This window comes from Cyprinodon variegatus, unplaced genomic scaffold, assembly GCF_000732505.1.
Source record: "Cyprinodon variegatus isolate N-32 unplaced genomic scaffold, C_variegatus-1.0 Scaffold112, whole genome shotgun sequence".
Lineage (NCBI taxonomy): Eukaryota > Metazoa > Chordata > Actinopteri > Cyprinodontiformes > Cyprinodontidae > Cyprinodon > Cyprinodon variegatus.
In genome coordinates this window covers 547767-563388 of record NW_015150565.1, presented here as the reverse complement: position 1 = coordinate 563388, position 15622 = coordinate 547767, and the positions used below count along the sequence as shown (strand labels likewise).

At 36.7% G+C, this 15622-nt stretch overlaps 1 protein-coding gene across 1 annotated transcript in view; it reads right to left on the bottom strand.

Annotated features, from left to right (window-relative positions):
• The window catches only part of mtss1 (metastasis suppressor 1), a 65404-nt gene that overhangs the window by 2550 nt on the left and 47232 nt on the right, over positions 1 to 15622 (bottom strand). Inside the window, exons 7-15 of the mRNA XM_015375070.1 lie at positions 14647 to 14658; positions 6649 to 6806; positions 6347 to 6454; positions 4513 to 4610; positions 3267 to 3492; positions 1376 to 1441; positions 918 to 1172; positions 438 to 605; positions 195 to 351 (exon numbers count right to left, since the gene is read on the bottom strand). Coding sequence (XP_015230556.1) covers positions 195 to 351; positions 438 to 605; positions 918 to 1172; positions 1376 to 1441; positions 3267 to 3492; positions 4513 to 4610; positions 6347 to 6454; positions 6649 to 6806; positions 14647 to 14658 — 1248 coding nt within the window. The remainder of the gene's footprint in view (positions 1 to 194; positions 352 to 437; positions 606 to 917; positions 1173 to 1375; positions 1442 to 3266; positions 3493 to 4512; positions 4611 to 6346; positions 6455 to 6648; positions 6807 to 14646; positions 14659 to 15622) is intronic.

Genomic DNA, 15622 nt, shown 5'->3' with positions numbered 1-15622 from the left:
TTTAGAAATACTTTGAAGATGAATGAAGGTGATATAAGGACACTCCTACAAGGAAACTAGGGATTGAAAAATATTCCAAATTCTGTTTGGCGAAAAAAAGGAAAACCATTTACTGTCCTTCCAGGTATCGGTGGTTTTACAAAATGAAAGAATACTGAAGTATTTAAAATGAGGTGCTGCATGCATGCATGCACCTTGTGAGGGGATGGTGTCCTCTGAGCAGCAGGGTGTGTTGGTCTGGCTGCTGTAGCCGCTGGAGCCCTGCAGCGAGTCCCTGCTGGAGCCATGGATGTCCAGCTGGAGGCCCCGAGCCAGCGCTCTGGCCAGCTCCTCGTGGGCCTCCTTGTCGCCCTGTCAGACGGAGTAAGACATCATCATCAAACATTGCTCTTTGGGTTCTAAATGAGGTCTCTGTTGATCTATTTTCTTAAACTGACTTTTGGAGACATCACAGTGTGGCTTCCTTTAATTCCCTGTGGCTCCTCAAACGGTGTGCTGACATCAGAGCCCTGGTGGCTGCTGGGATCTGGAGTTTCTCTCCTGTCTTTGCTCCGCCTCAGGGTATTGACCAGCGGCTGGTCGTAAGGACCGGGTTTGGCCCAGTCCTACACAATAAAAGAAAAACAAAAGGTTTTGCTGTCGAGTAACAAGCATACATAAAGAGCAGCAGAAAGGAGCTGTGTTTCTTTTCTTTTTTGTATTAAAATAAAAGGTTTAAAAATATTTTCATTAACAAGAGAGAAAGATCACATTAGTAAAAAACTATTTTTCAAGAGCTTTTATCTGAACTGTAGACAAAAGGATCAAGAACAGTGAGAAAAAGTGAAAAACAAACAGCAAATGAAGGAGAAGAGATGAAACGAGGGAAAAAAAACAAAGGAAAAGGGAAGGAAATCATGGAGGAATGTGAATCAAACCTTCCAGGATGGGACTCTGGATGAGGGGATGACTCCGATCCCCGACGGGCCGGGAGGCGAGAGCTCTGCCGGCTGGCTGAAGGCCGAGCGGGACCACGCCCAGGTGGGAGACACACATTGATAGGAGGGCGAGGAGATGGGGGAGGTGGAGCAAGAGGAATAGGTGAAGTATGAAGGGTGGAGGTGGGTGTCCAGGCCCTGCAGCACCGCTCCGTGCAGACAGAGGGCAGCGTGATGGTCAAAACCATTTGGCAACTGAAGGTGAGCGGGTGAAGGAGAGGCAGATAAACAGATGCAAAATTAATGGTGATGAATTGGTATGAATACATGGAGAAGACGGGAAAAAAAAAATCTGGTTTCCAGACAGTGGATCGACCTCAGCGGAGCTCAGTGACACATCTTCCAACAGTTCAGGCATAAGCATAAACCAGCATGTGTTTCCACATGTATTTCTTCACCTGTGGTTGCCCGGAGCTGGGCTCAGGATGTGAGGGAGGGGGAGAGGAGGCCTCCTCATTGACAGACTGAGAGAACAAAGCAGAGACACAAAGCTGCAGGAAAGCAAAGCACACCGAAAACCAAGACCAAGAGTTTGTGAGACAAAGCAAAGAGACAACAGAAAAACACACAAAAAAGACAAGTTTGCAAAACAAAAAAAGCAGAAAGTCTTAATGAAACCCAAAGATCGAGAACCAACAGCACAGAAATGTAATGAGGAAAATCTGAAGAAGACAAAGCCATGAAATTTCTGACACAAAACTGAATCATTGATATTTAAACAATATCCTACATGTTAAGACAGAAAACAAAAGATACATACAAAAGCCATGAAAAAAGATGCCTCCTTTGCTGCATTTCTGCAGCAGGGAGCATCTGAGATTATATTTTATCCTGTTGGTCCTCATCCAGACTCATTTCTCATCATTTTGGTTGTTTTGAACAACATAACCATCCCTCCAACGATAGATGTGTTTAGAAAGTTTACAGGATTAACAAACCTCTATCTTACTTGAGGAACACATCTTCTCCTCTTTTCCCATTTGAAAGCTTCCCGTAAGAAATGCTTCCTCTAATATGATCCTAAATCAAACAGGAAATCCTGGATTATAAGTTTCAAATTTCTACACATTGAATTGTTCTACTTGAAAAATTTAATTAGAAATTAATTAGTTATATCCAATATTTGGAACGTTTTAGTCGTGGGATTGTATTGCTGTGAAATTCAGTCTTTTAACTAGAATTTCTTTACTGTAGGTTTGAAAATACCTGACCTGTAGCTTTATGCAGGATATATAAACCTCCTCTGAATAGAAACATACTTTTTTTGTAAGTTTTTCCATTAAAATCGTAAAAACACCAAAAGATTTATTTAATTTTCTTGCCTTCAGAACAAATGTAAGTAAAAAAAATCTTTTCCACTTCACAATGATCACACTTTTGCTTAGGTTAGTGATTAAACATTTGGTAAAACCAAGCAGAATGATTTTAAAATGAAACTCAAATATCTTATTGCTTCTATTGCTTTTAAGGAACTCTGTCCCTTTTATGATGTGTAAAGTTCTTGTTGAAGGACTTTAATTTCAGTTTCTCCTCTCTGACAGCAGTCATGTCTCTGCAAATATGAGCTTGTTCTTTATGCAATAAACACACGTTACCAAAGCAACCTTCCCCCCATGTAAATCTCTCACACCTTGGATTACGCACCATTCAAAAACCTTCAATGGACTTCCAAGGACCAATTTAACTTGTCTGACAGCATTGACCTACAGCTACCACTAAATATTTTAATTAATAAATGATTTTAATAGAATTCAAGTTTAATTAAAATCAAAGAGACTGCATGGCATAGAAGTTTTTGGATCAGAAGGTGGACTGATTGTGTAGCACAATACAAGGATACCTCTAGTGATAGCAGGTCTTTGAAAGGGTTCTGCTCACTGAGGCCATCTTGTGGTAGAAAATATAAATATTCATCAGGACAAAAACTAAATACTAATGCCTAATTGGGGAAACTCTGACCAAGGTCCTCTTGAACAGGGCAAAAATTCCTCTTCTCAAAATGTTAAGAAAAACACACAAGCTGCAGTCCCCAGCAAAGAACAAACACAAAAACAAAATATAAAACAGCCTCCAACCCCTGACAAGAAAACTAAAAACACCTTAAAAAGATCGAAGGACCTTCATGGCTCTCTTTTTTGCCATAAAAAGAAAAAAAAACCAAAAAACTTTTAGGGCCTGAAACTTATATCTCCCTGTTTTCAAGGACTCCAGAGACCAGGGGGAACTTTGCTCAAAAGTGATTTAAAAAAATCCTAACAGGTGTTGGAAATACCACCCAGCATCTGTTACCTGCAAGTTGTCTGGAGGCATCGGTGACGGGGATTTGGACTGGTAGGCGTCCTGTGAGATGAAGCCGGAGTCGTGGGACGAGACCGAAGAGAGGCGGGCCGGGGTCTGCTGGGGCAGCACTGAGGAGGACGAGGAGGAGGAGGCGCGGTAACGGAAATGGGAGGTGGGGGAGTGGCAGTGTGAGCCGCTGGAGCGAGAGTCGCTGCTGTTCACGCTGTTCAGGCTGCTGTGGGACAGACGAGAAGACAGAGGAAGAAAGTCAGATAGATCTACTTTATCAAAGGACTTTTTTATTAAAACCTTTTCTTTGCTTTTTAATATTTGACATTTATTGAATTCAAATACCTCTAAATTTATGATTTAAAGTTTTATACATTTAGGGACTGTTAAAGTTGAACATTTAAAAGCAGCAACAGCTTTATCAAAGTTTGCAGCCAAAGTAGAGTGACAGCAGGCAAAGCCGAACCACAATCACTTTTACAAAAAGCATTAGATTTGGATTGATACCAAAACCACAAGACCAAAAGAGCTATTTATCTATTAGAAGATAAAATTCAGAGCAGGTTTCCAAAAACTTCAACAAAACTTTAAAAAAAATTTTTAAAAAGAAAGATTTACAGGTTTAAAGAAATGAATCCATCACAAACAAAAAGTGAGAGAAGACAGTTTCATTTACAGTCCACAAGGTGGCAGCATAACACGGATTCGTATTATTGGAACAATCTGGTTCACCCCAAAAAAAAAAAAAACAGGCTCCACACACAGACACAAAAACAATAACATAAAACAACAGACATCCAAAAAGGGATGTGATTTCAGCAGAAGGAACATATAGATTTTTTTTCTTTTGTTTGTTTTTTAAATGGTGAAATATTAGACATGAATAAATTTGATACGTAGAATCTATTAGGAGAAATGGAGAGCTCACCAACAGTGACAGAGAAATAATATGACTGAACTTAAATGAAATGACCTAAGCAGATACAATAGGACAAATAAAACAACAAAACCATTTAAATCTATAAAATTATGAAGAATGGAGCCATAATTAGGTAAAATTAACACCAAAACATGAAAAGTTTTCGCAAATTTATCATAATAACTTCTGGGGATGTAAAACAAGCAGCTAACAAAAAAGATCTATTTTCTTTAGTTGTGTCTGTTTTATTTTAATTCAAACCATGTATTTTTTTTTTGTTGCTAATTAGTAAAAATCATAAATGGAGGGTCCCACCGTCGAACACACCTGCACATGCTGGACTTCCTGGATACGGTGGTGCTAGGAGAGGAGGGAGGAGTTTGGTATGACCAGGTGCACTCTGAGCCCTTCAGGTCTACAATTACCTGCAGAAAACGGGGAACAGAAAGCAGTCTTTACAAAAATGAGGATTAAGAAATGCTTTTGGTGCCTTTTTCATCCGGTTCTGATGCTTCCTGAGATGAAAAACAAAAATGAGCTGGAGGATAACTCTTTTAACATACAAGGTCATTTGCAATGCATCTCAAACTATAAATACAAATTTTTCAAAACATATTTTCTTCACCAGCTTCTGCACAGTGAGAACCTTTTAAGGCAAATTGTATCCAAGAGACACGTCATGGAAGTACGACTAATAATGCAGAAAGTTCAGCGAGAATCGAGTCAAAATTTATAAATTTATCCATGTTCTTCATATAATATTTTATGAATTTCCCATCCTCAGCTTTATATTTTTGTTTGCCTGTTATTTTCATTTAAAATGATAAAAAAAAAAGATTTAATGTGAATAAAAAAGGAAGGACAGAAGGGATGTTGACACAATGCATGAAAAAACAGAAAAAAAAGGGTTGAAAGGAAGGACCCAAGGAAGAAAAAATATTTATTAAGAAATTATATAAAAGGAAAAAAAGAGACATCAAAGAAAAGCAACAAAGGTTAAAAAAAGGACAATAATTTCAGCAATCGGAGGGGAAAATAAGTATGTAAATGAATATTTTTACATACTTTGATTGTGGGCATTACTTAAATTGAATTTTACATTTTATCAAACTTCATGGAAAATATATAAATCAGATTATTAGTTTATTAAATCATGCAGTTTGTAAGTTTATGAGAGAAATTACTGTCAACTGCAGCCTTGAATCCATAAACTTTATTTGTAATTAAATTTGTAAAGATAAGCACTTTTTTATCCTGCTATTATGAAACTTTGCTTATACGCTTCTTTCGCTTATGGTATTTTTATGCTGCTTGTTTTTCAGGTACAGCTGGGTATCAAGTTTTTTATATCCTTTAAAGGATTTTATTTCCTTCTCTTTAAAGCCCCTGTTTTCAGACAGATACATTTTGTGTTTCCTGATTTCCTTTTGTTCTTGTAAAGTTTAGTATTTTTTAAGATTTAGAATTTATCTTCATAATAATTTTATTTTTATTTTTTATTTTTTTTTTACAAAAACCTAATCAGTTTTATCTGAATCAGAATTGACAGATTTCTTTCCTGCAGGCAGAAACTGTGTCAGTAAGAGGAGGATGTCCATCTGCTAGTTGGCTTTCAGCTCTGAAAAAAAACAAAAACAAACAAACTGGTTTTGGCTCCTCAAAAGATGCACATATTCCCATTTTTCAGTCAATGAACAATTATCCAGAGCCAAGAGGTGGTGTTCCAGTTGGACCCATTCTTCAGTCCACCGTCCAGAACTCTGGGGCACTGCAGTGCCTCACATCAAAACGTATGGGAAGTTAAACTATGGTAGAGTCAACTAATATGTTCTAATTCACTCATCAGTTGTTTGCCAAGTATTCAGCCCAGTTATTTAGCTTAAAGTTTAGAAGAGTATGCTTGGTTACATCCAAAATAATGATGCTACTGAGATAAAAGCTACATTAGAGGAAGTAGGTAGAAAGTGGGAGTGATTGCACTTTCATTACGTTAAAGACAAGAAAATCTACATGAAGGAGCTGTGATTTACAGTTAAAAGATTATGTTTGCTTTGGACATGTTTTTGTTTTTCCAAACAGCAGGTCTTTCAGATACCAGATAGAGTAGAAATGTGTGTAAATCTGAGCAGAATCAGCTCTGCCTGGTGGTAAACAGACGTACCTGCTCACTGGAGGCTGGCAGCTTGTGTGGGTCCATGGTCAGGATCTTCAGGTCATCTGTGAGATTCTGGAGGTGGGTGATCTCCCCCAGCATGGACATCTCCTCATCCTGAAATGCACAAACATCCCATCAGAGAGCTCCAAAGTCTGTGGCACCTTTTTATTTTAGAAACAATCTGTGTTGATTTCAGCAACTCATAATAACTGAGTTGGAAACATTCATTTTCTCCAATACAGCTATTTTATTTATTTTTTCTCCCAAAGGGTTTTGAAAACACAAACAGATTTGAAAGGATCACTGACCACGACCGGCCTCAGCATGGAGACAAAAACGCAGAAACGGCTCCTTTCCTCCACCAACGCCCTCCGAACAGCCTGCTTCTCTGTCTCCTCCAGCAGCAGGTACTTATCGCTGACGTCCTGCATGGCGCTGTCCAGCTGAGGCTGAAGGTCTCCTCGACCTAAACATGCAGCAGACACAGGAAAAGGGCTCAACCAGGCTGCAACAGACTGCTCTGCAGAGTAGTTATCACCATTAAGTTTTTTTTTTATATATATATATATTCTCAGCTTCTAAGTTTTAATATTTTAACAAATACAAATCAGAAAACTCAGGGATGCTTAGATTTTACTCCCACTGCTTTGTTACCCCAGTGAACAAATTGTCTTTAAACAATACTAGGATGCTGCTATATTTTCCTTTAAATATTAATTATAAAGAGACTTTAAATAGTAAATTCCACCCTATTATAGGCAGCATATTCTCTTCCTGTCTCCTCTTTAATCTTTAAAGGGCAGCTTAGAGCATGGTTGGTCAATAATCAGCACTGTGATCCCTGAAAATTAGGTACCTTTGTGATGTTAGTTTGTCACAATCAAAAAATGCATTTTAATACCAGCTTCTCGGATAGTTCTTTTTTTTTCATTTTACACATATTTTTTTTTATTGAATTTTTTATTTTCACATCATAAATTGCATGACTTTCTTGATAGTTTTATGAGACTATTGATGTAAATCAGCATTTAGCTACATCTGCTATTTTTACAACATTATACAGTCAATAATATACACTGTTCCATTTCAGTCAATCAATTCTGATGACCTGTGAGCTGAACTTACACAATAACAATGAATGCTTTTGTGTTAATTGTTCGACATATAGACTCATAACTGTAAATTATTTCCAAAAGCAAACAACAGAATAATGATAAAATTCCACCCAAAGCTGAGAAGTTATTAATCTAAATGTATTTCCCCCCCCAAAGATTCTCGTTTTTGATTAAATTCACTGTTTGCTATAGAGGACATTTTATCACGCTGATGTCATTACAATTAAAATGAAGATTTAATGGGTGGGATAAAGATAAAGGGGGAATTAAAGAGGGGGCGGGCAGCTTAAAGCAAAACCACATCCAGAACATCATCCAGCACTGGGATCCAGTTTCATTGTTCAGAGCTTCGGTTCCACACAGAATGCTCTGTTCTCACACCACAAACACTCCTATGGCTTCAAAACAATAGTTAGGAGACTCCCACTAACCAGTAAACCACATTAAACATTTAAACAGCCAATCAGATGCAGTGGGAAACAAACTGCTGGCATCCAATTAAAACGCATTATTAGAAGAGTGCTAATAATCTTAAGCAGTGTGCATGAAGGAAAGGAAACATGAAATTACTCAACTACTTTTGCAAAACATCTGGCTTAATGTGTTTAGCATTCAGCCCAACCAAATTAATTTGTGCAAGGACAGAGTGTCATGTTCTACAGAGGATTAGATCAGGTTTATCTGCATGCCCAGACTTCGCTGTACCATCCACTGTAACAGGATAGGCGCCTGCATGAAAGCATCCTCTAAGGAGCTGAGGATCATTTATTTCAGGGTCTGTTAGATATGTTTCCCCTACAATCCCATCTGATAGCAGCGGCCCTGATTCCAATACAGTGAGTTTATTCTTGTCATGTTTCATTTCAAAAAAACACAAGCCTGCATCAAAAGTCTTGTAATTCAAAAAGCTTTGTTCCATTCCTGCTCTGGGATTCAATCTAAAGGAGAACCAATTTGAAGAGAAGCAGTTTTTCATCAACCTTTTACTTATTGCTCTATTATAGACATTGGTGTAAATGTATATTAATCTTTTAGAATATTCTACACTACCGCTTCTATGGTTTGATGTTCCTTCAAGGAGCGCATAAAGTTTTCTCTAGTAGCATTAAGAAGAGCTTTGTACTGCCAGTCAGCTGGCTGAAAGATTGCTCCCACATATTTCACATCCTTACAAGGAACAAAACTTCTGTCGTTTGTAAATATTTCCATTCAAAAAACATGAACCCTAATTGGAATTACATCTACTTTATCATTTTTATTAAAAATTAAAAAGCCATATTGTTCTACTAATTTAGTTGCGATAAGATTTTTTCTTTTTACAGTTTAAAATAAATAGTATTTATCAGGTTGTATTTTTTTTTTTTATATTTCCTGTTCTTTTCTAAATATGGTAAAAGCATTAGTTTTATAGACTGGGGTATGGCTTCAAATCTAAACAAAGGAATTTTATGTTTGGGAAAAACTGTAACATATATGAAGTGTTCATTGGTTATGATGTGCTCATCTTGCATTGGAAGAATTGAGGAGTACTTAACCTTTTGTCATGACCACACAATTTTCCAAAGGCAGAGGTGGGTAGAGTGAAAAACTGTATTCAATTAAGAAGAAAGTAAGAACATAAGAAGTAGCCATCCAAGAAAGGACTCAATTAAGAGTAAATCATCTCTAAGAACAAGAATAGACTGTCGAGTTTCACATGAAAGTTCTCTTTTTCTGGCCATTTTGAGCGTTTAATTGACCCCACAAATGTGATGCTCCAGAAACTAAATCTGCTCAAAGGAAGTTCAGTTCTGTAGCTTCTGTAACGAGCTAAACTGTTTTCAGATATGTGAACATGATTGCACAAGGGTTTTCTAATCGTCAATTAGCCTTCTGAGCCAATGAGCAAACACATTTTACGATTAGAACGCTGGAGTGATAGTTGCTGGAAATGGGCCTCTATACACCTATGTAGATATTGCACCAAAAACCAGACATTTGCAGCTAGAATAGTCATTTACCACATTAGCAATGTATAGACTGACTGTACTTCTTTAAAGTTAAGACTAGTTTAAAGTTATCTTCATTGAAAAGTACAGTGCTTTTCCTTCAAAAATAAGGACATTTCAATAAAAGTATAACAGAATGATTATACAAAAACCTTTTTATGTGAAAGGAACACTTCAAAAATACATTACTTTAGTTATAAGATTTATAAAATTAACAGTTTATGTATGTCAGAATAGTATAAAGGATAATATGCTGTTTACTGTATTTTTACTCGATCTCCAAATTACATAATAGATGAAAAATACCAATAAGCCAATAAGCCTTAAGATGACAACAGAACCCTAACCCTACTCACGATGGATGGAGTAAATTTCACCCAAGTAAGAGTAGTGATACTTTATCATATTTTTACTTTAGTAGAAGTAAAACATACAAATGCTACTTCTAAAGTACATTTTTTGTTTCAAAATGTTAACCAAGTGTAATAGAGTAAATCTACCTAGTTACTAGCCATCTAGGCAACAGGGGGTCCCCCTGACCATCCTAAGGTGAAAGTTTGATGCTCTAAACACAGTCAATAAATGCCAGGTGGTCCACTTATTAGCCAACATCTTCGTTGGTGTAGACAGAGCACATCCAGTACGCCGCATGAGAATCTAATTGGGAAGCTTCTGTATAGTAGCTTTTTTACATGATTTCTAATATCACATGTACAGAAAGGTGTGCTGGACGTAATTTACTTTAAGAAAGTAACAATACATTTAATCTAAAAGCGCCTGTGAAGGTCACTCAAGGACATTGTATAAAAAGACATGGTTTAAAAACAAGTTAAAATGCAATAAAAATAAGTATGATTTCTGAAACTCTATGATGATTTAAACGAAGGAGAGAGTGGATATTAAAAAGAGGAATGAGTTCCGGAGTGGCTAGACGCTTTACTCCCCACGGTGCTAAAATGGCTGGAAGGCACAGTGAGGTGGATGGAGGAGGATGAAAAGGGAGAACAGAAAGGAGAACAGAAAGATTAGGACAGGGAGGTTGTGAATGGCTGAATGTGTACAGAAGATTTTTAATTTAACTGGAAGTCGGAGCAGCTGCTGGAGGACGGGGTTGAAGTGGTGGAAAGAGGGGGGTTGGTAATAATGTGGGCTGATGAATTCTGAGCCATCTAAAGCTCATGGAGGGATTTGTAAAGAAGAACAAAAAGGAGAGACTTACAGTAAAGCTAACTACCCTTATAATACAGAAATATAAAACAGACAAGAGAGCTGGAGGGATTGTAATGACAGAGTAACTTCAAACAATTCTTGATGTGTGATTTGAGGAGGGGGGTTTAACAGATGACAGAATAAGAAATGTTTGATTTCTGATTTCCTAGATTCCAGGAGTGCATAAAAACGTCGACACATTTAATTGAATCTACTTCAGCTTTTGCTGCTTTCTTGTTCTGAAAAGGTTTTAAGGCTTTACTTTTTTCCCCCCATTTAAGATTCTGACTTGGAAATCCAGCCTTCTGTATTTGATGGCAGACATAAACATATAATTAAAGTTCTTCATTCCTCCAGCATGGTCCAAAGCCAGTGTCTGCGGTGAGGCAGACTGATAGGAGTTAAGTCGATCTCTTTCCAACTAAACTTTTCCAGGCAGATGCTTCAGAGAAAGGCTTGATGGGAATGTTTTTTTCCTGGCTTTACAATTTTCTTTCTTTCCAGCTTTATCTATAGAATTCGCCACAAATCTTTCTTTCTATCCTTCCTTTTTTCATTTTATCCAGCCAAGAAAAAATCACAGATAATCTGTTAAGATAGCAGATGGTTGCTCATATTTCCATCTTGCATTCAGTTCAATATAGTGTTGGTAACTATGGAGATGGGCTTCACAAGCTATTATAATATTTTTTTCTATTTGAAAACTTGCATATTTTAGTTTAATCAAATTTAGATTTTAGAAAAAGATAGTCTAAGTAAATGACGGATGTAAACCAACCTAACCCTTGGTAAAAACATGATCTCCCCCTTAGCTACTTAAGTGCATATTTTGGAAACTGCATTTAATTATTCTAGCCTCACTCAGATCTGATGAATAAAGAAAAAAAAACTTCATTAGAACAAAATAAAGCAGGTTAAATTATCTCAAAAGGCAACAAAACTGAAATGTACCAATCTATAGAAATTCAGTAACAGAGTAGAAACAATTATGGACATCTGTCACTCTAAAGAGGGTACTTGACCTGTTTCTGAGACGTTGGAATAAACACTCATCTATAAGGGAACCATAGAACTGGGAACAACATCTAAAGCACAGCAGGGCTCTCTCTTTAGATAAGGTCAAAGTTCATGGCTCAACAACAAACTGATAAATGATAAATGGCCTGTACTTACATAGCGCTTTTTCAAGTCCGAAGACTTGACCAAAGTGCTTTCCACTACATTCAGTCATTCACCCGTTCTCGCACACACTGATGGTGGTGAGCTAGATTGTAGCCACAGCTGCCATGGGGCACACTGACGGGAGCAAGGCTGCCGTACACTGGTGCCTCCAGGCCCTCCGACCACCATCAGTAGGCAATGCAGGTGAAGTGTTTTGCCCAAGGACACAACGGCAATAAAACCAAGAGTTGGGGCTTGAACCAACTACCCTCCAGTTGCAGGGCAAACTCAGACAGAGATCAATCTCACATGGAGAGACTTTGGCATTTTATACTGCTGATTTAAGAGACAAAATTATAACCTTTTCAAAACTGTGTATTCCACTGATATTTGACATCTAAGTGTCTTAGAAAAAGAATCCCAACAGTGTAACATGGTAATGGCAGTATAATCTTTGGGGCTGCTTTGCTGTTTTTAATGAAACATGAAAGGAATTTCCACCAAAAAATCCTAAAAGAAAATTTCAAACCATCATTGAAACTTTAAATTAAAGCTTACTTTGATCGGGCTAGTCGATAGTTCTTCAAAATCCAACTTTGAATAACTATCAAAAATTATATAATGAAGGTTTTGTACTTTTCTAGTTAATGTTTAGACTTCCCCCAATTAACCTAAATAAAACAAATCTAGAGTTTTAAGAAAGCCAGAGGCAGCCTAAACACTTTGAGCTTCCTCTTCTGTTTGAGAGAAGCAATAATTATTCAAAAACTCAAACATAAGGCATCCTTTTTTTTGACATTTATCCTTGTTCCATTTTGTTTCTGTTTGTTTATTCATTTTCCCTCTCCGGACATTCATGACATAAAAGAGGAACCAATTTTTCTCCTCCCATGTTTCCTTCTCTGAAACTCCCTGTACTCTACCCTTTCAACATTCAAAGCCATGGCAAAGGGAGTTTCCTTTCATACACTAATAATAGTCTGGGAGGGCCAGAGGATTGAAGCAGTTCCACCACATCTGAGGTTCCTCTGGGGTCATACTAAGGTTCTGTTTATTCTGTTCTCAGAGTTTCTTCTCACAGTTCAAAGCAGGATACTAACAAGTTCTTTTGATTCCTGACATAACTTAATCCATTCAGTACCGTGATTCAGAAGCAAGATTACATGTTGTAATATCCAATTAGTTTTCATGGGGGGAAGGGTGATGAGTCCTTTCCAGTTCTTATAATTAATCAGTATCATGGCTTTGCTTTAGCTTATAAAGGAGGATTATGAGAGTTTTCTTGATAGCTCAGATGTGCAAACGTCTGACGTTCTGCTAACCTGAATGTGCAGAGAAAAAAAAGATAAGAAAATAGAAACTATGAGCTTTGACTCTGTTAATCGTCCTCCAAAATGTGAGATTTAAAAGTACACTTCAAGATAGTGATATGTTCAGATTGAATTTTATTAACCTGCCGTCACCTTTGACCTTCAAATAGTTGTGTCTGCTTTGAGTATAGATGAGGAGAATCAGCAGAGGTCAACATGACTGAGTTCAGATATTTAGATTTGGAGTAGAAGAAACAAAAATGCTGCAGACAAATTAACAAACAATAAAAAAAAACATTTGCAACTTTTTTGTTTGCAGCATTTTTCTTTTGCGTTTGTTTTTTTTTCCACTTTGGTGTTTTTGATTTTGCATCATGTGATTTGCACCTTGTTTCGTAATGCGCTGTAAGTTTATACCTGTTGGCCACAGTGCATACTGGTTTGGCCACCTGCAGACGCAGTTTAGGATTTATAAAAGACTAAATTTGAGCTAAACGCTGAGGTCAAACCTCAGTTTTTTTAAATTAATTATTTCACCAGATCAAAAAAAAAAGAGGACATATATTTAAATGTGAAGGTTTCCCAACAATGAGACTTGAGGAACGATTTGATGCTAACAATGAGTAGCTGAGGCATCTTTAAAGAATAATCAGCACCACAGAATTGAAACAACAAAGACTTTCTTTATCAAAAACCAATATTAGACTTTCACTGTCAAATGGAGTGTTTGTCCAAAAAAGCAGCAGAAGATCCTAAAAAATGGGATCAAAATGTAGGATTATGGTCTCATTGTACTTAAGAGAAATAAAAAATAAGAGTTTAAAATAAAGGAATTAAAGATCTTACTTGGTGAAAATCTCAATAAACTCAACAACCCGTTTCTCATCTTGACCAGTGTTGGAATAAAAACGCTTTTAAGTGAAACTCATTTAAGTATTGGTGTGAATACAGCTGTGTGTTGCGGATGGTTATGATGACAGTATTTTTGAGGTCCATCAGAAATATGATTTAACTCTACGTCTGTCATCTCTGGCCTGTTTTCCAAGGGTTTAGCGTGTGGCTTTTCCAGTTAGGAAACATTGTTTTCTACAAGATTTATGGAAGTTTGTTGTTCAGCATCAAACTGGGCTTTGTTGTGTTCGGGGTCTTGGTTTTCATGAGTCACACAAACATTTAAACAGCATGGGAACTTGATTTTTTTTCCAGTTGACCAAAGTGGCCTGAAGGAGATTTAGAAAAACAAAACTTTGACAGAAGACTCAATCTATCAGTGATGGTGTTTAAAGCCTCATATAATTCCTGTTGATATATTTACAACCTTTAACCTCCCCTTTGTGGAATATAGTCATAATAAGCTCCGAATGAAGCTCTAAATATAAAAATGAACTGAGTTAAACTGCCCAAGATAAACTTAGATGAAGAGATCGTATTAAACAACAGCAAAGAGTCTTTTTTAAGCCACACTGTCAGAAAATAAAACAAAAGAAATGACAAATTATGTGTGGCGATGCATATCCACTTACCAAAGAAATCAGCTGTTCATGGTTGAGCATTGTTGAACACCGCCAGAAAAAAAAGACAAGACAGGAAACAAAACATCAGACATAAAAAAGAACTATTAACTGACACTTTCACGTCATGCAGATTTATATCACCACACATTCAAAGTCAAAGATTTTCAGTTTCTTATTGATTAATCTGCCTTTAATGATATTCCAGGTGTCTCCCCCACCTGTTGCTGCACATTTCCAATCTTCTGACTGGAAAGAAACTTCCAATTCTTCCCTTACAAGAACAATTAATTTGTCGACCAGCAAATATTTTTTGCTCAAGACAAATAATACTCTTGAAGAACATACACATTTAAATATGGCTTCTTCAGGACACCAGTTACATAGAAAAAGTAGGATTTATATCACTAAACATCTGTCAGTAACCACATTTGAACATATTCTTTAAATGTGTCAAAGCCCCAATGGAAAAAATAATGGAAGAAAAAGAACAAAAGTAGTACCATATAAAAAATTCGGAAAACACCAGTTTCTGGACTTTCTAACAATCATTGATTTCATAATTTATCTTTTAGATGATAGATCAAAATTATTATCATGACTATAGTAGATACTTATCATGATAATAATAAACAACACAATAAAAGCACACCCCTTTAAAGTGGAACCTATGATCCTATTTAATAACTCTCCACATGTGTGTTCAGGAAGAGAGATTGCTTCTAAGTCAATAAACACAACATAATTGGAAAAAAGCACAATAGAAACATTTGACCAACTATAAGCTGAATTTCAAAAAATTATTTTATTAATGGGATTTAATTGCAAAATATTTAACCGAATCTGAATCTTTCTGTATGAGTATTGTACATGAATGATTTGATACTAAATTTTTTGGGATTGGTTCCACCTTAATTCTAAAGGACTAGTTATACTCCCTGCAGCAGTGTGTTGCAGTGAGCTTGTTGCAGATATTTTTGATTTAGCC